This window comes from Papio anubis, chromosome 7 (assembly GCF_008728515.1).
Source record: "Papio anubis isolate 15944 chromosome 7, Panubis1.0, whole genome shotgun sequence".
NCBI classification, from domain to species: domain Eukaryota; kingdom Metazoa; phylum Chordata; class Mammalia; order Primates; family Cercopithecidae; genus Papio; species Papio anubis.
Window position 1 is genome coordinate 74,863,658 of NC_044982.1, and position 23,914 is coordinate 74,887,571.

The 23,914-nt window shown below is 38.0% G+C and overlaps 1 protein-coding gene and 1 non-coding gene across 20 annotated transcripts in view; one reads left to right on the forward strand and one right to left on the reverse strand.

Annotated features, from left to right (window-relative positions):
- NUBPL (nucleotide binding protein like) overlaps window positions 1-23,914 on the reverse strand; it is a 445,280-nt gene that overhangs the window by 361,006 nt on the left and 60,360 nt on the right. The window contains exon 2 of one of the 19 annotated variants that reach the window (XM_031668191.1): window positions 5,524-5,575. The exons of the other annotated variants lie outside the window; for them this stretch is intronic. Coding sequence (XP_031524051.1) covers window positions 5,524-5,536 — 13 coding nt within the window. The 5' untranslated portion in view covers window positions 5,537-5,575. The remainder of the gene's footprint in view (window positions 1-5,523; window positions 5,576-23,914) is intronic. 19 annotated transcript variants of the gene reach the window in all.
- On the forward strand, window positions 5,516-5,621 carry LOC116276028. The gene has a single exon (XR_004185484.1). It is a non-coding gene; the product is annotated as a U6 spliceosomal RNA (small nuclear RNA).

The window sequence follows — 23,914 nt, forward strand, 5'->3', positions numbered from 1 at the left end:
AGTGAGACCCCATCTCTAAAAATAAAATAAATAAAAATCATTTTAAAATTTAATAAATAAGGAGCAGGGCAAGATGGTGAAATAGGAACAGTTCTGGTCTGCAGCTCCCAGCGAGACCAATGCAGAAGGCAGGTGATTTCTGCATTTCCAACTGAGGTACCCAGTTCATCTCACTGGAACTGGTTAGACAATGAGGGCAGCCCACTGAGGGTAGGCAGAAGCAGGGTGGGGCATTGCCTCACCTGGGAAGTGCAAGGGGCTGGGGACCTCCCTCCCCTAGCCAAAGGAAGCCCTGAGGGACTGTGCTATCCAGCTCAGCTACTAGGCTTTTCCCACGGTTTTTGTAACCTGTAGACCAGGAAATTCCCTTGAGTGCCTACACCACCAGGGCCCTGGGTTTCAAGCACAAAACTGGGCAGCTGCTTGGGCAGACACAGAGCTAGTTGCAGGAGTGTTTCTTCATACCCCAGTGGCACCTGGCACCCCAGTGAGACAGCATTCACTCCCCTGGAAAGGGGCTGAAGCCAGGAGCCAAGTGGTCTTAGTGAGTCCCACCCCCACACAGCCCCGCAAGCTAAGATCCACTGGCTTGAAATTCTCGCTGCCAGCACGGCAGTCTGAAGTTGATCTGGGACAACAGAGCTTAGCGCAGAGAGGGGCGACAAGGAATACTGAAGCTAGAGTAGGTGATTTTCCCCTCACCATATTAAGGAAGCCGCCAGGAAGTTCAGACTGAGATTCCTCCTCACTGGGCAGGGGATCTCTGAAAGAAAGTCAGCAGCCCCATTCAGGGGCTTATAGATAAAACCCCCATCTCCCTGAGACAGAGCACCTGGGGGAAGGAGTGGCTATGGGCACTGCTTCAACAGACTTAAACATTCCTGCCTCCTGGCTCTGAGGAAAGCAGGGGATCTCTTAGCACAGCATTCGAGCTCTGCTAAGGGACAGACTACCTCCTCAAGTGGGTCCCTGACACCTGTGTCTCCTGACTGGGAGATACCTCCCAGCAGGAGTTGATAGACACCTCATACAGGAGAGCTCCAGCTGGTATCTGGCGGGTGCCCCTCTGGGACGAAGCTTCCAGAGGAAGTAGCAGGCAGCAATCTTTGCTGTTCTGCAGCCTCCGCTGGTGATACCCAGGCAAACAGGGTCTGGAGTGGACCTCCAGCAAACTCCAGCAGAAGTGCAGAATAGGGGCCTGACTGTTAGAAGGAAAACTAACAAACAGAAAGCAATAACATCAACATTAACAAAAAGCACGCCTATGCAAAAAACCTATCCTAAGGTCATCAGCATCAAAGATCAAAGATAGATAAATCCACAAAGATGAGGAAAACCCAGCACAAAAATGCAGAAAATTCCAAAACCAGAATGCCTCTTCTCCTCCAAGTGATCACAACTCCTCTCCAGAAAGTGCACAAAACTGAACGGAGAAAAGAGTATGACGAATTGACAGAAGTAGGCAGAAGGTGGGTAATAATAACAAATTCCTGCACACTAAAGGAGCATTTTCTAAGTCAATGGAAGGAAACTAAGAACCTTGATAAAAGGTTACAGGAAATGCTAACTAGAATAACCAGTTTAGAGAAGAAGACAAATGACCTGATGGTGCTGAAAAACAAAGCACGAGAACTTCATGAAGCATATACAAGTATTAATACCTGCATCGATCAAGCGGAAGAAAGGATATCAGAGATTGAAGATCAACTTAATGAAATAAAGCATGAAGACAAGATTACAGAAAAATGAATGAAAAGGAAAGGACAAAGCCTTCAAGAAATATGGGACTATGTGTAAAGACTAAACCTATGCCTGATTGGTGTACATGAAAGTGATGGGGAGAATGGAACCAAGTTGGAAAACACTCTTCAGGATACTATCCAGGAGAACTTCCCCAACCCAGCAAGAAACGCAAACATTCAAATTCAGGAAATACAAACACCACTAACATAACCCTCGATAAGAATAACCCCAAGACACAGAATCGTCAGATTCACCAAGGTTGAAATGAAGGATAAAATGTTAAGGGAAACGAGAGAGAAAGGTCAGATTACCTACAAAAGGAAGCCCACCAGACTAATAGTAGATCTCTCTGCAGAAGCCCTACAAGCCAGAAGAGAATGGGGGCCAACATTGAACAGTCTTAAAAGAATTTTCAACCCAGAATTTCATATACAGCCAAACTAAGCTTCATAAGTGAAAGAGAAATAAAATCCTTTAGAGACAAGTAAATACTGAGGGATTTTGTCACCACCAGGCCTCTGTACAAGAGCTCCTGAAGGAAGTATTAAATATGGAAAGGAAAAACCAGTACCAGCCACTGCAAAAACATACCAAAATATAAAGACCAATGGCACTATAAAGAAACCACATCAACTAATATGCAAAATAACCAGCCAGCATCATGATCAAATTCACACATAACAATATTAACCTTGGCCGGGAGCAGTGGCTCACGCCTGTAATCCCAGCACTTTGGGAGGCCAAGGCAGGCAGATCACAAGGTCAGGAGTTCAAGACCAGCCTGACCAATATGGAGAAACCACACCTCTACTAGGAATACAAAACTTAGCTGAGTGTGGTGGTTCACACCTGTAGTCCCAGCTTCTAAGGAGGCAGAGGCAGAAGAATTATTTGAATCCGGGAGGCGGAGGTTGCAGTGAGCCAAGATTGCACTACTGCACTCCAGCCTGGGCTGGAGTTTTATCTCGAAAAACAAAACAAAACAAATATATATATATACACACACACACACACAAACACACACACACATATATATATAAAACCTTAAATATAAATGGGTTAAATGCCCCAATTAGAAGACACAGACTGGCAAATTGGATAAAGAGTCAAGACCCATCAGTGTGCTGTATTCAGGAGACCCATCTCATGCAAAGACACACATAGGCTCAAAATAAACGGATGGAGGAATATTTACCAGGCAAATGGAAAGCAAAAAAAAAAAAAAAAAGCAGGGGTACAATCCTAGTCTCTGATAAAACAGACTTTAAACCAACAAAGATCAAAAAAGACAAATAAGGGCATTACATAATGGTAAATGGAGCAATGCAACAAAAAGTACTATCTTAAATAAATATACACCCAATACATGAGCACCCAGATTCATAAAGTTAGTTCTTAGAGACCTATAAAGAGACTTAGACTCCCACACAGTAATAGTGGGAGATGTTAACACCGCACTGTCCATATTAGACACATCAACAAGACAGAAAATTAACAAGGAGATTCAGGACTTGAACTCAGCTCTGGACCAAGCAGACCTAATAGACATCTACAGAACTCTCCACCCCAACTCAACAGAATATACATTCTCAGAACCACATCACATTGATTCTAAAATTGACCGTATACTTTGAAGTAAAACACTCCTCAGCAAATGCAAAAGAACAGAAATCATAACAAACGGTCTCTGCAACTACGGTGCAATCAAATTAGAACTCAGGATTAAGAAACTCTCTGTTTTCAGATGACATGATTGTATATTTAAAAAAAAAAAAAAAACCATCATCTGAGTACAAAAGCTCCTTAAGCTGATAAGCAACTTCAGCAAAGTCTCAGGATATAAAATTAATGTGCAAAAATCACAAGCATTCCTATACACCAGTAACAGACAAACAGAGAGCCAAATCATGAGTGAACTCCCATTCACAATTGCTTCAAAGAGAATAAAATACCTAGGAATCCAACATACAAGGAATGTGAAGGACCTCTTCAAGGAGAACTACAAACCACTGCTCAAGGAAATAAGAGAGGACACAAACAAATGGAAAAATAGTCCATGTTCATGGATATGAAGACTTAATATCGTGAAAATGGCCATACTGCCCTAAGTAATTTACAGATTGAATGCTATTCCCATCAAGCTACCATTGACTTTCTTCACGAAATTAGAAAAAGGTACTTTATATTTCATATGGAACCAAAAAAGAACCCACATAGACAAGACAATCCTAAGCAAAAAGAACAAGGCTGGAGGCATCATGCTACCTGACTTCAAACTATACTACAAGGCTACAGTAACCAACACAGCATGGTACTGGTACCAAAACAGATATATGGAACAATGGAACAGAACAGAGGCCTCAGAAATAACACCACACATCTATGACCATCTGACCCTTGACAAACCTGACACAAGCAATGGGAAAAGGATTCCCTATTTAATAAACAGTGTTGGGAAAACTGGCTAGCCGTATGCAGAAAACCGAAACTGGACCCCTTCCTTACACCTTATACAAAAATTAACTCAAGATGGACTAAAGACTTAAATATAAGACCTAAGACCATAAAAACCCCAGAAAAAAACCTAGGCAATACCATTCAGGACATAGGCATGGGCAAAGACTTCCTGACTAAAACACCAAAAGCAATGGCAACAAAAGCCAAAATTGACAAATGGGATCTAATTAAACTAAAGAGCTTCTACATAGCAAAAGAAAACTATCAACAGAGTGAACAGGCAACCTACAGAATGGGAGAAAATTTTTGCAATCTACCCATCTGACAAAGGTCTAATAAACAGAATCTACAAGGAACTTAAAACAAATTTACAAGAAAAAAACAACCCCATCAAAAAGTGGGTGAAGGATATGAACAGACACTTCTCAAAAGAAGACATTAATGTAGCCAACGAACATATGAAAAAATACTCAGCATCACTGGTCATTAGAGAAATGCAAATCAAAACCACAATGAGATAGCATCTCAAGCCAGTTAAAATGGTGATCACTGAAAAGTCAAGAAACAACAGATGCTGGAGAGGATGTGGGGAAACAGGAACGTTTTTACACTGTTGGTGTACCATTTGACCCAGCAATCCCATTACTGGGTATATACTCAAAGGATTATAAATCATTCTACTATAAAGACACATGGACATGTATGTTTATTGCAGCACTATCTACAATAGCAAAGACTTGGAACCAACCCAAATGCTCATCAATGATGGACTGGATAAAGAAAATGTGGCATATATACACCACGGAATACTACGCAGCCATAAAAAATGATGAGTTCATGTCCTTTGCAGGGACATGGATAAAGCTGGAAACCATCATTCTCAGCAAACTAACACAGGAACAAAAAAACCAAACACTGCATGTTCTCAATTATAAATGGTAGTTGAACAATGAGAACAGATGGACACAGGGAGGGAAATCACATACTAGGGCCTGTAGGCGGGTGGGGGGCAAGGAGAGGGATAACATTAGAATACATAACCTAATGCATGCGGGGCTTAAAACCTAGATGACAGGTTGACAGATGCAGCAAACCACCATGGCACACGTATACGTATATAACAAACCTGCACATTCTGCACGTGTATCTCAGAACTTAAAGTATAATAAATAAAATAAATATAAATATAAAAAATTAATAATTTTAATGCATATTTTAATTCTTGTAGTTAATAAATGACAAATTATAAATTGAAAGCTCAGAAATGTGAGCAGATTCATCACTGTATTAAATGTGTTTCTTTAAAATTTAACAGGTACTCACTTTGGCAGCACATAAACTGAAACTGGAATGATACAGAAGATTAGCATAGCCCCTGCAGAAGGATGATATGGAAAATTTAACAAAGAAAAAGCACACTGAACTAAAAATGTACAGCATATACATTAAAGAGAAAGTCATACGCAAAGATATTAGAAAAGACAGAACTTTGTTGTAATAGAGTGAGAAGGATGCAGCATTGTGGCAACTGAAATAGTTATCTTTTCTTATGTATCAGTAAATAAAATTAACATTGCCTAAAAGCATTTTGCTTTAGTTATAAAAATTACCAGAAATGGGCCAGATGCAGTGGCTCACACCTGTAATCCCAGAACTTTGGGAGGCCGAGGCGGGTAGATCATGAGGTCAGGAGATCGAGACCATCTTGGCTAATACTGCAAAACCCCGTCTCTACTAAAAATACAAAAAATTAGCCGGGCGTGGTGGCAAGCACCTGTAGTCCCAGCTGCTTGGGAAGCTGAGGCAGGAGAGTGGTGTGAACCTGGGAGGCAGAGGCTGCAGTGAGCCAAGATCATGCCACTGCACTCCAGCCTGGGCGACAGAATGAGACTCCATCTCAGAGGAAAAAAAAAAAAAATTACCAGAAATGAAATGTTGGCATAGTCTGAAGCCATATTTTTTAGTTAAATAAGAAAGACTCTAAGCAACAACTCATGATTACAGGTACAAATAAGTTTCTTTGCCTTAGAATTTTTTATTTTTTAAAAATGTGTACAGCAACTCCTCCAAATAAACTTAATAGAAAAACGTACAACGTAGTAACAAGTGAAAGTTAACAAAGAAACTTTGGAATCCACTGCCCTGTGAATAACAGCTTTTTGAAGAGGCCATTATTAGCTGAACTTATAATACAGATCATTATTTCCTACCTCCTCATATTTTCATGAGAGCTCATGCACTGAAGCATAAAAGATTCTTAATGTAAGTCAAACTATTTCAGTTGTCACAATGCTGCATCCTTCTCACTCTGTTACAACGAAGTTCTATCTTTTCTAATAGGTGTGAATTTAATTAATCTTTTGTATGTAACCAGTTGGTTTCAAACAAATCTAGGGACAGCTTTTATATCATAAGTTAATTGTTAAGCTAGAATAAATGCCACTGTGACCACATCAAACTAAAGAGCTAGGAAATAGGCATAAGAACAGCTGCTTTACATCTTCCTCCTAAAGTTGACATCTTTACATGTTCCAGGGATAACTCTGATCTAGAAGCAGATCTTCTTTTTATAGGAATCCCATTGTTCATGAACCAACCATGTAGTAGATGTTACCATGTACTTGGTATCAGCAATAAGCCTTAGAAACCTTTGTACTTTCTACTCTGTTCCCTGGCTCCAAAAATAGTTTTAAATGTAGCTGAACACCATGGTTCAGGAATATATGTCTAAAACAACATTATAACTTGAAATCATTTAACTAGAGGCATTAAATCCATTTTTTTAAATGGTGACAGAGAGTATAATCAAGAATATACAACTTCACGTTATAAATTTTAAATAATATTCAAACACAGGGCAAAGTAAAAGAAAAAATATATTTATTTTTAAAGTTTTATAAAAAATAAGCCTTTATTCGTATCGTAAAGAAAAGACATGCAAAGGTACAAGAATATTCAGAAAGAAAAGGGCATCCAGTACAAAGTTTGCAATTTCACTTCTCACCAGCTACTTCTCTAGTCCTTCCTTTCTGAAACCAAGGTCCTTCTAATGAGAAATCAGATGCAAGAAAAGGAGTCAGACGCATAATTGTTCTCGCAGAAGAACTTTATGTGTCTGTGTGAGACAGAGTGATTCTACCAAAAAATACTAGTACCAGAAGAGGTTTACAATGTTCTACCTATTTACCTAGAAGAAAAGAAGGATTTAAAGAGAGAAAGTAAGTAAAGACTAGAAAGTGGAATGGGTCAAAACTCAAAACTGGAACCATCAACCTGGATAGCCAAAAGGCAATAAAACAATGCTGCATCTAAAAGTGGAAATGAAGGAGGATGTAGAAAATTTGAGAAAGGAGCAGAAAATAAGACTATGAAGAAAATCATGTTTTTGTAATGTTATGGCTTCTGTTACTCTTAATATTAAAATTCCATTTATCTTCAGCATACTTTCCCCTTTTGCACCATCTTGGAACCCTACTATCCCCATCTCAGGCATCCTACCATCTAAAACCTGAAAGCCATTCAGGCATATCTTTCTTTTAATCCAACCTATTTTTCAGTTTTTAAAAAATGTCCCTCTTTTCCAATTCATCCTTTCCACAATCAAAAGTCTCATTTTCTCAAGTGGATAGACTTCATTAGGAAAATAATCTGGCTCAAGTAGATCACACTGAGAACTTCAGTTTTTCAGAGGATCTAAGTATTTTTTAAATAGAAACTGTTAGCTCACTAGAATATAAATGGGAAAGAATGCATAAGGGATATTTTGGAGCAGGGGTGATACATCAGATTCTTTTCTATTCTGGGGCTAATTCACTGAGTACAGATATAAACTTGGTATCTCACTTCTAAAACTTGCCATCTTATATTAGAAAGCTTAACAGGATGAAGTAAAAGGAAGGATAGAAACAAGACAGACATACTAGGACTTAAAGCTAAGATAATAAACACAGTTTACATACTGTTACTCCAACAACCCATACACAACCATTTCCTGCCTCCAACCTATTTTATATGTGCCTTGTCACCAGTAATTGATCATAGCATTCTTCCCTACTAAAACCAGGTACATTCTGAGAATCTTTTCAACATTATGTTCCAGGTAGTCAGTTGGTATTTAAGATGAAAACTATACGTCATCTCCAAGTTATCAGGCATCTGGGAGAGAAAAATTTTAAAGATGACAGAAAGAACCACTTATATTAAGTCCAGAAAAAAAAACACAATAGTAGCAGTTACATTACATAGTCACAAAGCACTACATTTATTTTAGATACTTTAGACATTTTATTTCATTGAATCCTTACAATAGCCTTATGGGGCAAGCAATATCTCCATTTTACAGTGGGGGAAAGTCAAGGTTATCCTCAGCCTTCTCTCTGCTTATCTAATCCCCTTCTTCCATGGCAGCCTCCAAAACAGCTCTCCATAACTATTCCCTCTTTTAATCTCCTATAGCATCTGATACTTAATAAATGTTATCCTCTACAATTATTTATCTTTTTATGCCTTTATCCTGCCTCACCATCTAAATACTATATTCCCCTTCATTAGTACAGCAAGTGCTCATAAACATGCTCATATAATGTCCAAAACAATTCTGTAAATAGCTAAAAAGTCCACAGTAAATAGCTATTAAAGGAGGCACGGTGGCTCACGCCTGTAATCCCAGCACTTTGGGAGGCCAAGGCAGGTAGATCACTTGAGGTCAGCAGTTTAAGATCAGCCTGGTCAACATGGCGAAACACCGTCCCTACTAAAAATACCAAGATTAGCTGGGCATGGTAGCACTTGCCTGCAGTCCCAGCTACTCAGGAATCTGAGGCGGGAGAATCACTTGAACCCAGAAGGTGGAGGTTGCAGTGAGCTGAGATCGTGCCACAGAACTCCAGCCTGGGTGACAGAGCAAGACTCCCTCTCAAAAAAAAAAAAAAGCTATTAAACTTCTATAACCTATATTTGATCATCAGGCATTTTTATTGCAGTGAACTATTATTTATTATCATAAATTAATCACTATCTGAGACCTTGGACAAACTGTCTTCATATGGCAAATGAAGACTTTATATGACATACTTCATATGGAATAGCTGAAGATCAGAAAATTAAACTAACCTGCCCAAAGGTAAAAAGCTAGCAACAGAAACATTAAGTATTTCAGGTAAGGCCTGTTTCTTCATAAGTGCCATATACTTTTCATACACATATCCAAGAAGCGGGAGGTTTACAGTTATTCCAACATATATGACATTAATAGATAACACACACTTGAAAGGTTGAATATGAAAACAGTTTCTTTCTATTGCTTGATGATGCCCAATTTCCCTGAAATGATTTAACAGGGCTCTGATATATCAAGTTACTCTATAATTAATATGAATCATCTTTTAAACAGTAATTGAATTTTTTGTTTGTTCTGACATATCTTTTAGGTAGATTTCTGTTATTCTCAATCTTTCTGTTTATAGGGGACATTTCCAACTTTATCAAATTCATATGATGTATAAGACTCTTTTTCTTCTATTAGTTCTGACTTCTAAAGTTCTCAAGTTTTTAGAGTAGCAAATTCTCAAGTTTTTGAAGTAGCATTTTTAAGTAGCAATAGTAAGCTATAAGTACAAGGAACTCAGGAGCTGGAATTTAAAACTCACTAGCAATACATACCCATGGCAAGTAACAAAAGAAGAGTTAGGAAAATAGGAGTGACATATTAAGATGAGAAAAAGATATCTATGACAAGGGCTAAACACAATATTACACTTGATATAGTGACCAAAATGCCTGTTAATGTGTATATTATGAAGCAAGAAAGGCTTTAACCTGTAAAAACATTTTTAAAAGACAAAATTATGACTGCCTGCATAAAAAGACCCAATGAAGAACAAAAATAGAATACAATAGAAAATAAATAGAGGTACAGCCAAAGACAAGGCACTGGCTTCAGTGTGGCCTTTATAACATTGTGGCTGTAAGAATTATATAAACCAAATTTGTTTTGGAAGATAATACACTTACAAATACTTACAGGCAAACTCTTTTCAATAAACATTGTTTAGATAATAAAAGCCTTACTATATTACCCATTTAGTTACACTAGAGATTTGAAAGCTTATATGAATGGCCCATATATCAGAGTATGTAGATAAGAAATGATAGTAAAGAAGTAATAAGAAGCATAGTCATCAATGACTCCCATACCACATTAAATTGGAGGCTGCCCACACAGGTAATAAAACTTTGGAAGTTGGGGGTCTGGTGATTTTGGTTGCTGGCTACATTTGAAGCATTTCTAGAACAGTGACTACATTAAAGATTTCATTCTGTGCCATTTAATATTTAGGCAATTATCAATATACATAATAGCTGTACCACTACAAAAGACTGCATAAAAATTACATTTCTTCAAAAAGGAATTTGATTTTAAAGGCTTACCACATAAGAGAATTCTTTCTCCTCACTCACTCATTCAACATATTTTTTAGTGCCTTCTACAGGCATACTTTGTTTTATTTTGCTTTGCCTTCTTGCACTTTGCAGTTATTGCATTTTTTACAAATCAAAGGTTGGTGGCAAGCCTGCATTCAGCAAGTCTATTGGTGCCATTTTTCCAGTAGCATGTGCTCACTTCATTTCTATATGTCACATTTTGGCAATTCTGATAATATTTCACACTTGTTTATTATTATTATGTCTACTATGGTGATCTTTGATGTTACTACTGTAATTGTTGTGGGCACCATAAACTGCACCCATACAAGATGCAAACCTAATCAATATATGTTGTGTGTGTTCTGACTGCTCGACCACCCAGCCCATCCCCCATCTCTCTCTCTCTCTCTCTCCCCCCACCCTCTCCCCCCTCAGGCCCCCCTATTCCTTGAGACATAACAATATTGAAATTAGGCCAATTAATAATGCTATAATGGCTTCTAAGTGTTCAAGTGAAATAAAGAGTTATACGTCTCTCACTTTAAATGAAAAGATACATATGATTATGCTTGGTAAGGAAATTGTGTCAAAAACCAAGATAGGTCAAGAGCTAGGCCTCTTGAACCAAACAGTCAGGTTGTGAATGCAAAGAAAAAGTTCTTGTAAGAAATTAAAAGTGCTACTCTCATGAACACATAAATAAAAAGAAAGCAAAATAGTCTTATTGCTGAGACACAGAAAGTTTTATTGATCTGGATAGAAGATCAAACCAGCCACAACATTCTCTTAACCCAGTGTGTAATCTAGAATATGGCCCTAACTCTCTTCAATTCTATTAAAGCTGAGAGAGGTGAGGAAGATAAAGAAGAAAAGTTGGAAGGTAGCAGATATTGGTTCATGAGGTTTAAGAAAAGAAGCCATCTCTATAACGTAAAAGTACAAGGTGAAGAAGCAAGTGCTAATGTAGAAGGTGCAGCAACTTATCCAGAAGATCTAGCTAAGATAATGGAAGGAAGTCGCTAAACAAAAGATCTTCAATGTAGACGAAATGGAAGAAGATATCAAGACTTTCACAGCTAGGGGAAAAAAGTCAATGCTTAGCTTCAAACAGCAGGCTTACTCTCTTAATAGGGGCTAATGCAGCTGATAACTTTAAGTTGAATCCAATATTCACTGACCATTTTGAAAATCGAAGGGCTCTCAAAAATTATGCTAAATCTACTCTGCCTGTGCTCTATAAATGGAACAATACAGCCTAGCTGACAGCACAGCATGGTTTACTAATATTTTAAGCCCACTGTTGAGACCTACTACTCAGAAAGATAGATTACTTTTCTTCTTTTTTTTTTTTTTTTTTTTTGAGACAGGGTCTCACTTTTGTCACCCAGGCTGGAGTGCAGTGGCACCATCTTGGCTCACGGCAGCCTCAACCTCCTAGGTTCAAGTGATCCTCCTGCCTCAGCACCCTAAGTAGCTGAGACTACAGGAGCTCTCTACCATGCCTTGCTAATTTTTGTATTTTTAGTAGAGACAGGGTTTTGCCATGTTGCCCAGTCTGGTCTCAAACTCCTGAACCCAAGTGATCCACCTGCAACAGCCTCCCAAAGTGCTAGGATTACAGGTGTGAGCCACCACGTCCGGCCAATTCCTTTCAAAATATTGCTGCTCATTGGCAATGTACCTGGACACCCAAGAGCTCTAATGGAGATGTACAAGCAGATGAATGTTGTTTTCATGCCTGCTGACACAACAGCCATTCTGCAGCCTGTGGATCAAGAAGTAATTTTGACTTTCAAGTCTTATTATTTCAGAAATACACTTCATAAGGCTAAAGCTGCCATAGATAATGATTCCTCCAATAGATCTGTCAATTGAAATTCTCCTGGAAAGGATTCATTATTCTAGGTGCCATTAAGCACATTCATGATTCGTTGGAGGGGATCAAAATATCAAAATGAACAGGAGTTAGGAAGAAGTTGATTCCAATCCTCATAGATGACACTGAGACTAGAATTAGAAATGGAGCCTGAAGATGGGACTTAATTGCTGCAATCTCATGGTAAAACAAACAGATAAGGAGTTGTTTTTTATGATGAGCAAAGAATGTACTTTCTTGAGATGGAATCTACTCTGTGAATATGCTGTGAACTTTGTTGAAATGACAACAAAAAGTTTAGAATATTATATAAACTTGGTTGATAAAGCAGTGACAGGGCTTGAGAAAACTGACTCCAATTCTGAAAGAAGCTCTACTGTGGGTAAATACTATCAAACAGCATTACATGCTATAGAGAAATCATTCATGAAAAGAAGAGTCAATCAATGTGGCAAACATCATTTTTGTCTTAAGAAATTGCCATAGTCAACCCAATCTTCAGCAACTACCACCCTGATCAGTCAGCAGCAATTCATGTGCAGGCAAGACACTCCACAGGCAAAAAGATTACCATTCACTGAAGGCTACTGATCATTAGCATTTTTAAACAATAAAATATTTTTAATTAAGGTACATACATATTTTTAGACATAATGCTATTTCACACTTCATGGACTACAGTATAGTGTAGACATAACTTTTATATGCACTGGGAAACCAAAAAATTAATGTGGCTTACTTTATTGAGATACTTGCTTTATTGTGGTATCTGGAACAAGACCTGCAACATCTCTGAGATATACCTGTATATACCAAGTCTGAAGTTTGATGTTAGTACTATGGTAGCAAAGAAAAACAGACACAATATCTTTCCCCATGAAATATAAAGTCCATAGGAGAGACAGATACTAACCACACAATTACAATCACTAGACAAATGTAAATTTATAACCAAAACTAGTGCTATGGAGGAAATTATAGGATTTCACCTTGCCACAGGGTCTTTGGTACAAAGGAAAACCTCTCCATAATTTAAAAATGCAATTCACAAACTTGATAGTTTTATAAATTTTGGTTTTTATATATTGATGTCTTTAAAATCAGGGCACACACATTAGAAAGGTTATTACGATAAATGCCATCATTGAAAGAAAAAGCAACTTTATTTTTTAATCATTTTAATTGACAAAATTTGTATATATTTATGATATACAAAGCAATGTTCTCATATATGTATATACTATGGAATGATTTAATCAAGCTTATTAATATATCTGCCACGTCGCTTATCAATTTTTTGTGGTGAGAACATTTAAAATGTACTCTCTTAGCAATTTTCAAGTGCACAATGCATTATTATGAACTATAGTCCCCTGTACAATGGCTGTACAATGGCTCTCCTGAACTTATTTCTCCTATCTAACTGAAACTTTGTGTCCTTTGGCCAATATCTCCCCATTCTCCCATTTGCAACCCCTGGTAACCACCATTCAACTCTCTGATTCTCTGAGTTCCACTTTTTTAGATTCTACACATAAGTGAGATCATATGATATTTGTCTTTCTATGCCTGGCTATTTCATTAAGCTTAATGTCTTCCAGCTTTACTCATACAGTTGCAAATGACAGAACTTCCTTTATGAGGCTGGGTAGTATTACATTCTGTATATATACCACATTTTCTTGATCCATTCATTCAACCACATTTTCTTTATCCATTCATTCACTGATGTACCCTTAGTGATGTTGAGCATTTTTTCATGCACCTATGGGTCATTTGTATGTCTTCTTTTGAGAAATGTCTATTCAGATCTTTTGCACATTTTTCAGTACAGTTATTTGTTTTCTTGCTATCAAGTTCCTTAAATATTTTGATATCAACCTCTTATCAGATGTGTGGTTTGAAAATACCATCTCCCATTCCATAGGTTACAAGAGAAAGAAACTTTAAATTTGTATTATGCAATACCTGAGATAGCCCATCCTTAAAAAAAGTCATTCATGCTAAAATACCTAATTTAAAATTTGAGAATTAATTTCACATTTCAAAAAATATCCAAAGATCTGGGCTGGGTGTGGTGGTTCACGCCTGTAATGCCAGCACTTTGGGAGGTCAAGAAGTGTGCACTAGAGGGCTGGAATTTGAGACCAGCCTGGCCCTTAATCCCAGCTACTCAGTTGACTGAGGCACAAGAATCGCTTGAACCCAGGCAGCGGAGGTTGCAGTGAGCTGAGGTCATGCCACTGCACTCTAGCATGGGCAACATAGCAAGACTCTGTCTCAAAAAAAAATAAAAAAAATAAAAATCCAAAGATCTGGAATAGTATATGCTATAGTTTAGATACTGGCCCCTCCAAATCTCATGTTGAAATGTGATTCCCATTGTTAGAGGTAGGGCCTAATGAGAGGTATCTGGATTGTGGGACAGATCCCTCATGAATGGCTTGGTGCTATCCTCATGGTAATGAGTTAGCTCTATCTCTATCAGTTCCTATGAGTGCTGGTTGTTAAAAAGAGCCTGGCACCTTGCTGCCCTCCTTTATTCCACTCTCATGACATGATCTCTGCATATACTAGTTTCCCTTCCTCTGCCATGAGTAGAAGCAGCCTAAGGTTTTCAGTAGATGCCCAATCTTCCAGCCAGAAAAATCATGAGCCAAATACACCTTTTTTCTTTATATATTACCCAGCCTCAGGAATTCCTCTATAGCAACTTAAATGAACTAAGACAGTGTCAATAATTTAAAGCCGCTTTTAAACACAGGCATTTTAACAACATTTCTCCTTCAAAGAAATAGCTAATAGACATTAAGTATGAAGACAGTATTTTTTCAACGAAACCCATTCCCAAAAAAAGCTTATTTCGTTAGGCTCTATCTTTACACACATATGCAATTACTTGAACTTACATCAATACAAACTAATTCATGTCTTATCAACTTTCTCTGTATATATGGCTAATATTTTTGACAACATGATTATCTCTGAAAAAGTAAATCCTGGGAGGCTGAGGAGGGTGGATCACCTGAGGTCGGGAGTTTGCAACCAGCCTGAACAACATGGTGAAACCCCATCTCTATTAAAAATACAAAATTAGTTGGGCATGGTGGCGCATGTCTATAATCCCAGCTACTCGGGAGGCTGAGGCAGGAGAATCACTTGAACCCAGGAGGCCAAGGTTGCAGTGAGCCGAGATCCCACCATTGCACTCCAGCCTGGGCAACAAGAGCGAAACTCCGTCTCAAAAAAAAAAAAAGTGAATTTTTAATTTGTATCTCCTAAAAGCAAAGAGCTAAGGGTGTTAAAGTCTAATGGAAGATACTACGCAAATATTAAAAAGAGTATTTGCTCCTTCTTGACAACATAAAATGTATACTTAACATTTTTAAAAAATAACTTTAGCAGTCTCAACAGCATGTGCATAATACCTTATCTCCTCATATGTTTAATTTCTGGAATGTCAACTTAGATGAGACTTTATTATACAAAAATGGTTACTTGTACTGAATATTTAAAGTTGTATGTTTTTAAACTTTTTGCAAACCTTAAAAGGTAAAAGTTCAAAACTCTATAAGTACAAAACTTAAAAGTTCATTTCACAAATCTTGCTGTGTATATAATTTATAATTTTACTAGAAAAATAAAAACAATTACTTTTACATTTTATCTTCATGTTCAATCAATTTGTTACAGATTAAATTCTCCTAAACAATTATCTTCAATTATAAACCAGTGAAACTAAGTTGTCTAAAACATTTAAAACTAAATCTACAAATCAAATAAATCTGATTTTTCTCAAACCTTTCAAATGAGCGACAGGGTAGCCTTGCAAATCCAACAACCAAAATACATAAGCAACTCTTGTAAATTTAATAAGCCAAACTAATAAATGAAATAAATCCAATTATCTTAAAGGTTCTGACACTGTTTAGACACTTAACCAAATTATTTTACATCTTTCATATTAAAATCCTCCTAAGTATGGCATAACAGTGAAGTAAAAAAAACAAAACTTGGGGCCAGGCAGAGTGGCTCATGCCTGTAATCCCAGCACTTTGGGAGGCCGAGGCAGGCAGATCATGAGGTCAAGAAATAGAGACCATCCTGTCCAACACAGTGAAACCCTGTCTCTGCAAAATATACAGAAATCAGCCAGGTGTGGTGGTGGGTGCCTGTAATCCCAGCTACTGGGGAGGCTGAGGCAGAAGAATCGCTTAAACCCGGGAGGCGGAGGTTGCAGTAAGCCAAGATTGCACCACTGCACTCCAGCCTGGTGAAAAGGTGAGACTCCATCTCAAAACAAAAACAAAACTTGGATCCTCAGGACTTTGCAGAATAGAACTAACATATCAGTAGTGAACAGACTGCCTCACTCATGTGAAAGAGTAATAAACTATCTTGTTTAACCTACTAAATTTCACTGGGTTTTCCTTCGCTCACAATCAAGCATGATCATAGTTAATTTATAGTCTATGTTTAACTTGAATTAAATATTTCAAGTTAAAATAACAAAGCTAACAGGGCAGATTCTCTGATATGTCTTTCTTAAAGGTTTCAAAACACCTTTAACAACAAATACACACATGTAATATCACGATGACTATAAAACTTATTCCCAAACATAATGTTAAAAACGTTAGTACTAACGGATTTGCTTTACATCATAAACATAGATAGTATGCTTACCAACATACGGTGTAGGGATATGGATTATCAGTCAGTGCATCAAGACACAGGACCTAGGGGCCTCTTCCAGGAGAGTTCTACCTGGCTAGTATGTGAATTTCCTTCTTATGGTATTAGGATTTTTCAAGTCCATGATTTTTCTTACAACCCAATATATCATACATACTTTTAATTTTTTTAAGTAACCTCTTAATACAACCTTTAATTGCCTGGTTTGAATTGATGATATTCTGTACACCATAGTCAGATTCCACTAAATCTTCTTACTAACTGATTGGACTCTGCCTCCTTTTCTTCTCTTTTTCATCTTGTTCAATATCACAATGTTAATTCATTTTGTTGACAGAAAAGATAAAACAGAAAAATCAGTTTTTAGCCTATTGTTATTACTTTTACAAAATGACAACCAACAATTACGTATAATATAACTTATGGCTGTAAAACAGAATGTTTCATGTCCACCTTTATTTATTACTTGGCTTTAATGGATGGCTACATGTACAACCTTATTAACCATAAGAAATTAAAAGTAGCCTTTTCCAAAAGGTGACCAGATATCTTGGTAAGGCCAAGAAAACAGTCCACATTTTCAATGAGTACAAATAAGCTAGATAGCCAAAACGGCTGAAAAAAGAGAGTTCAAAGTGGACAATCAGCTTCCCCACCATCTTGGGTTCCCTGGCAGAAGATCTGTCCCAGCCTCAACTCACAGGAAGCATCATGAACTTCTAAAGGGAGAAATATCCCTGAGGACAGCTAAAGACAATGTGGGGAGGTGGGACCACAATTCCAAGCCATGAAAACTCTGCTCTGTAACTCTGTCAAAGGAGATGCCAAACGAGATTGACTGTTCAGCAGCACCACATTGTAGGAGCTGTGTTACACAGGTCCCCTGAGTACAAACCCCTAGCCAGCCTTCCAACATTGCCAGAATATTCCATTTGAGACCTCCCCCATTTGAGATGGGTAGTGCTCTGATCAAATACTGAATACCAGAGCTCAGGCAAACGTGGGCTTAAGGTGCCATTTAGTGCCTAAAAGGGGGCAGCAACCTTACAAGAAAAAAAAGAAAGAAATTAAAAAATACAAACTCTAAAGAAACATATCCAGTAAAAACCAAAGCAATCCAGAGAGAAGACTAGAATAAATAATCCTTCATTGCAAATGCATAGATGTACATCCACAAGAAACAACAGCAAACAGGGAACTGACCTCCTCAAATGGACAAAGCAAGGAACCAATGACTGACCCTAACAAGATGGCTAAATGTGAGCTTTCTGACCAAGAATTCAAAATAGCAGTTTTAAGGTAACTCAGTGATCTCCAAGGTAACATAGAAAAACAATTCAGAAATTTAACAAAGAGACTGAAATATTAAAAATAAATCAACCAGAAATTTTGGAACTGAGAAATATGTTTGCTGAAGTGAAAAATTCATTAGAAGTTCTCAGCAGCAGAATGGATCAAGCAAAGGAAAGAATCAATGAGCTCAAAAACAGACTACCTGAAAACACACAAAGGAGAAAAAAGAAAAGAAGCAAAGATTGCCTACAAGATACAGAAAATTACCTCAAAAAAACAAATTTGAGAAGTATTGGTGCTCAAGAGGGAGCTGAGCAAGAGAAAGGGATACAAAGCTTATTTAAAAAGAAAAAAAAAAAAAACACTAAAACATTCCAAATGCTAGAAAGATATAAATATTCACGTTCAGGAAGATCAGAGAACACCAAATAGACTCAACCCAAAAAAGACTACCCTAAGGCATATAATAATCAAACTCTAAAAGATAAAGGACAAAGAAAGGATTCTAAAAACAGCAAGAGAAAAGAGATAAATAACATATAAAGGAGCTCCAATTCATTTGGCAACACACTTCTCAACAGAAACCATACAGGCCAGAAGGGAGAAGAGTAACATTTTCAAAATGCTGAAATAAAGAAAAAGAACCTGATGGCCAGGCATGGTGGCTCACATCTGTAATCCCAGCACTTTGGGAGGCCAAGATTGAGTGGATCACTTGAGGTCAGGAGTGTGAGACCAGCCTGGCCAAAATGGTGACTCCCCATCTCTGCTAAAAATACTGCCCCTCTAGATTCCTCCTCTCTGGGCAGAGCATCTCTGAAAGAAAGGCAGCAGCCCCAGTCAGGGACTTATAGATAAAACCCCCATCTCCCTGGGACAGAGCACCTCAGGGAAGGCACAACTGTTGGCGCAGCTTCACCAGACTTAAATGTCCCTGCCTAACAGCTCTGAAGAGAGCAGCAGATCTCCCAGCACAGCATTCGAGCTCTGATAAGGGACAGACTGCCTCCTCAAGGGGGTCCCTGACCCCCGTGTATCGTGACTGGGAGACACCTCCCAGTAGGGGCACCTTATACAGGACAGCTCTGGCTGGCATCTGGTGGGTGCCTCTCTGGGATGAAGCTTCCACAGGAAGAAACAGGCAAGAATCTTTGCTGCTCTGCAGCCTCTGCTGGTGATACTCAGGCAAACAGGATCTGGAGTGGACCTGCAGCAAACTCCAACAGACCTGCAGCAGAGGGGACTGACTGTTAGAAGATAAAGTAACAAACAGAAAGGATTAGTATTAACATCAACAAAAAGGATGTCTACTCAAAGAACCCATGTGAAGGATACCAACATAAAAGATCAAAGGTAGATAAATCCACAAAGATGGGGAGAAATCAGCACAAAAAGGCTGAACATTCCAAAAACCAGAATGCCTCTTCTCCTCCAAAGGATCACAACTCCTTGCAAGCATGGGAACAAAACTGGATGGAGAACAAGTTTGACAAATTGACAGAAGTAGGCTTCAAAAGGTGGATAATAACAAACTCCTCTGAGCTAAAGGAGTATGTTCTAAGCCAATGGAAGGAAGCTAAGAACCTTGAAAAAAAGGTTAGATGAATTGCTAACTAGAATAACCAGTTTAAAGAATATAAATGACATGATGGAGCTGAAAAACACAGCACAAGAACTTCATGAAGCATATACAAGTATCAATACCTGAATCGATCAAGTGGAAGAAAGGATATCACACATTGGAGATCAACTCAATGAAATAAAGCAAGAAGAGAAGATTAGTGAAACAAGAGTTAAAAGAAATGAACAAAGCCTCCAAGAAATATAAGACTATGTGAAAAGGCCAAATCTATATATGACTGGCATACTTGAATGTGACAGGGAAAACTGAACCAAGCTGGAAAACACTCTTCAGGATATCATCCAGGAGAACTTCCCCAATTGAGCAAGGCAGGCCAACATTCAAATTCAGGAAATACAAAAAACACCAAAAATGTACTCCTCGAGAAGAGTAACCCTAAGGCACATAATTGTAAGATTCGCCAAGGTTGAAATAAAGGAAAAAATGTTAAGGGCAGCCAGAGAGAAAGACCAGGTTACCCACAAAGGGAAGCCCATCAGACTAACAGCAGATCTCTCGGCAGAAACCCTACAAGCCAGAAGAGAGTGGAGGCCAATATTCAACACTCATAAAGAAAAGAATTTTCAACCCAGAATTTCATATCCAGCCAAACTAAGCTTCATAAGTGAAGGAGAAATAAAATCCTTTACAAATAGGCAAATGCTGAGAAATTTTGTCACCACCAGGCCTGCCTTACGAAAGCACCTGAAGGAAGCACAAAACATGGAAAGGAACCACTGGTAACAGCCACTGCAAAAACATACCAAATTATAAAGGCCATCGACACCATGAAGAAACTGCATCAACTAATGGGGAAAATAATCACCTAGCATCCTAATGACCGGATCAAATTCACACATAACAATATTAACCTTAAATATAAATGGGCTAAATGCCCCAATTAAAACACACAGACTGACAAACTGGATAAAGAGTCAAGACCCATCAGTGTGCTGTATTGAGGAGACCCGTCTCACATGCAAAGACACACAAAGGCTCAAAATAAAGGGATGGAGGAATACTTACCAAGCAAATGGAAGGCCAAAAAAAAGCATGTGTTGCAATTCTAGTCTCTCATAAAACAGACTTTAAATCAACAAAGATCAAAAGAGACAAAGACTCCATTACATAATGGTAAAGGGATGAATTCACAAGAAGAGCTAACCATCCTAAATATATATGCACCCAACACAGGAGCACCCAGATTCATAAAGCAAGTTCTTAGAGACCTACAAAGAGACTTAGACTCCCACGCAATAATAGTGGGAGACTTTACCAACCCACTGTCAATATTAGACAGATCAACGAGACAGAAAATTTAACAAGGATATCCAGAACTTGAACCCAGCTCTGGACCAAGCAGACCTAACAGACATCTAGAGAACTCTCCACCCCAACTCAACAGAATATACATTCTTCTCAGAACCACATTGCACTGATTCTAAACTTGACCACATAATTTGAAGTAAAACACTCCTCAGCAAATGCAAAAGAATAGAAATCATAACAAACAGTCTCTGCAATCACAGTGCAATCAAATTAGAACTCAGGATTAAGAAACTCAATCAAAACTGCACAACTACATGGAAACTGAACAACCCGCTCCTGAATGACTACTGGGTACATAACGAAATGAAGGCAGAAATAAAGATGTTCTTTGAAACCAATGAGAACAAAGACACAACATACCAGGATCTCTGGAACACATTTAAAGCAGTGTGTAGAGGGAAATTTATGGCACTAAATGCCCACAGGAGAAAGCAGGAAAGATCTAAAACTGACACCCTAACATCACAATTAAAAGAACTAGAGAAGCAAGAGCAGACAAATTCAAAAGTGAGCAGAAGACAAGAAATAACTAGGATCAGAGCAGAACTGAAGGAGACAGAGACACAAAACACCCTTCAAAAAAAATCCAGGAGCTGGTATTTTGAAAAGATCAACAAACTAGATAGACCACTAGCCAGACTAATAAAGAAGAAAAGAGAGAAGAATCAAATAGACACAATAAAAAATGATAAAGGAAGTATCACTACTGATCCCACAGAAATACGAACTACCATGAGAGAATACTATAAACACTTCTACCCAAATAAACTAAAAAATCTAGAAGAAATTGATAAATTCCTGGACATATACCTTCCCAAGACTAAACCAGGAAGAAGTCAAACCCTGAATAGATCAATAACAAGTTCTGAAATTGAGGCAGTAATTAATAGCCTACCAACAAAAAAATAGTCCAGACCCAGATGGATTCACAGTCGAATTCTACCAGAGGTACAAAGAGGAGCTGGTACCAACCCTTCTGAAACTAGTCCAATCAATAGAAAAAGAGGGACTCCTCCCTAATTCATTTTATGAGGCCCACATCATCCTGATACCAAAACCTAGCACAGACACAACAAAAAAAGAAAATTTCAAGCTTATATCCCTGATGAACGTCAATGTGAAAATCCTCAATAAAATATTGGCAAACCGAATGCAGCAGCATATCAAAAACTTATCAACCAAGATCAAGTTGGCTTCACCCCTGGGATGCAAGGCTGGTTCAACATATGCAAATCAATAAACTTAATCCATCACATAAACAGAACCAATGACAAAAACCACAAGACTATCTCAATAGATGCAGAAAAGGCCTTTGACAAAATTCAACAGCCCTTCATGCTAAAAACGCTCAATAAATTAGGTATTGATGGAACATATCTCAAAATAATAAGAGCTATTTATGACAAACCCATAGCCAATATCATATTGAATGGGCAAAAGCTGGAAGCATTCCCTTTGAAAACTGACACAAGACAAGGATGCCCTATCTCACCACTCCTATTCAACATAGTATTGGAAGTTCTGGCCAGGGCAATCAGGCAAGAGAAAGAAAGAAAGGGTATTCAATTAGGAAAAGAGGAAGTCAAACTGTCTCTGTTTGCAGATGACACGATTATGTATTTAGAAAACCCCATCGTCTCAGCCCAAAATCTCTTTAAGCTGGTAAGCAACTTCAGCAAAGTCTCAGGATAAAAAATCAATGTGCAAAAATCATAAGCATTCCTATACACCAATAACAGACAAACAGAGAGCCAAATCATGAGTGAACTCCCATTCACAATTGCTACAAAGAACATAAAATACCTAGGAATACAACTTACAAGGGACGTGAAGGACCTCTTCACAGAGAACTACAAACCGCTGCTCAAGGAAGTAAGAGAGGACACAAACAAACGGAAAAAAAAAAATTCATGCTCATGGATAGGAAGACAATATCGTGAAAATGGCCATACTGCCCAAAGTAATTTATAAATTGAATGCTATTCCCATCAAGCTACCATTGACTTTCTTTACAGAATTAGAAAAAAACTACTTTACATTTCATATGGAACCAAAAAAGAGCCCACATAGACAAGACAATCCTAAGCAAAAAAGAACAAAGCTGAAGGCATCAGGCAAACTGACTTCAAACTATATTACAAGTCTACAGCAACCAAAACAGCTTGGTACTGGTACCAAAACAGATATATACACCAATGGAACAGAACAGAGGCCTCAGAAATAACATCACACATCTACAACCATCTTATCTTGACAAACCTGACAAAAACAAGCAATGGGGAAAGGATTCTCTATTTAATAAACAGTGTTAAAATAAATAAATAAATAAACTGGCTAGCCATATGCAGAAAGCTGAAACTGGATCCTTTTCTTACACCTTTTAACTCAAGATTGATTAAAGACTTAAGCATAAGATCTAAAACCATAAAAACCCTAGAAGAAAACCTAGGCAATATCATTCAGGACGTAGGCAC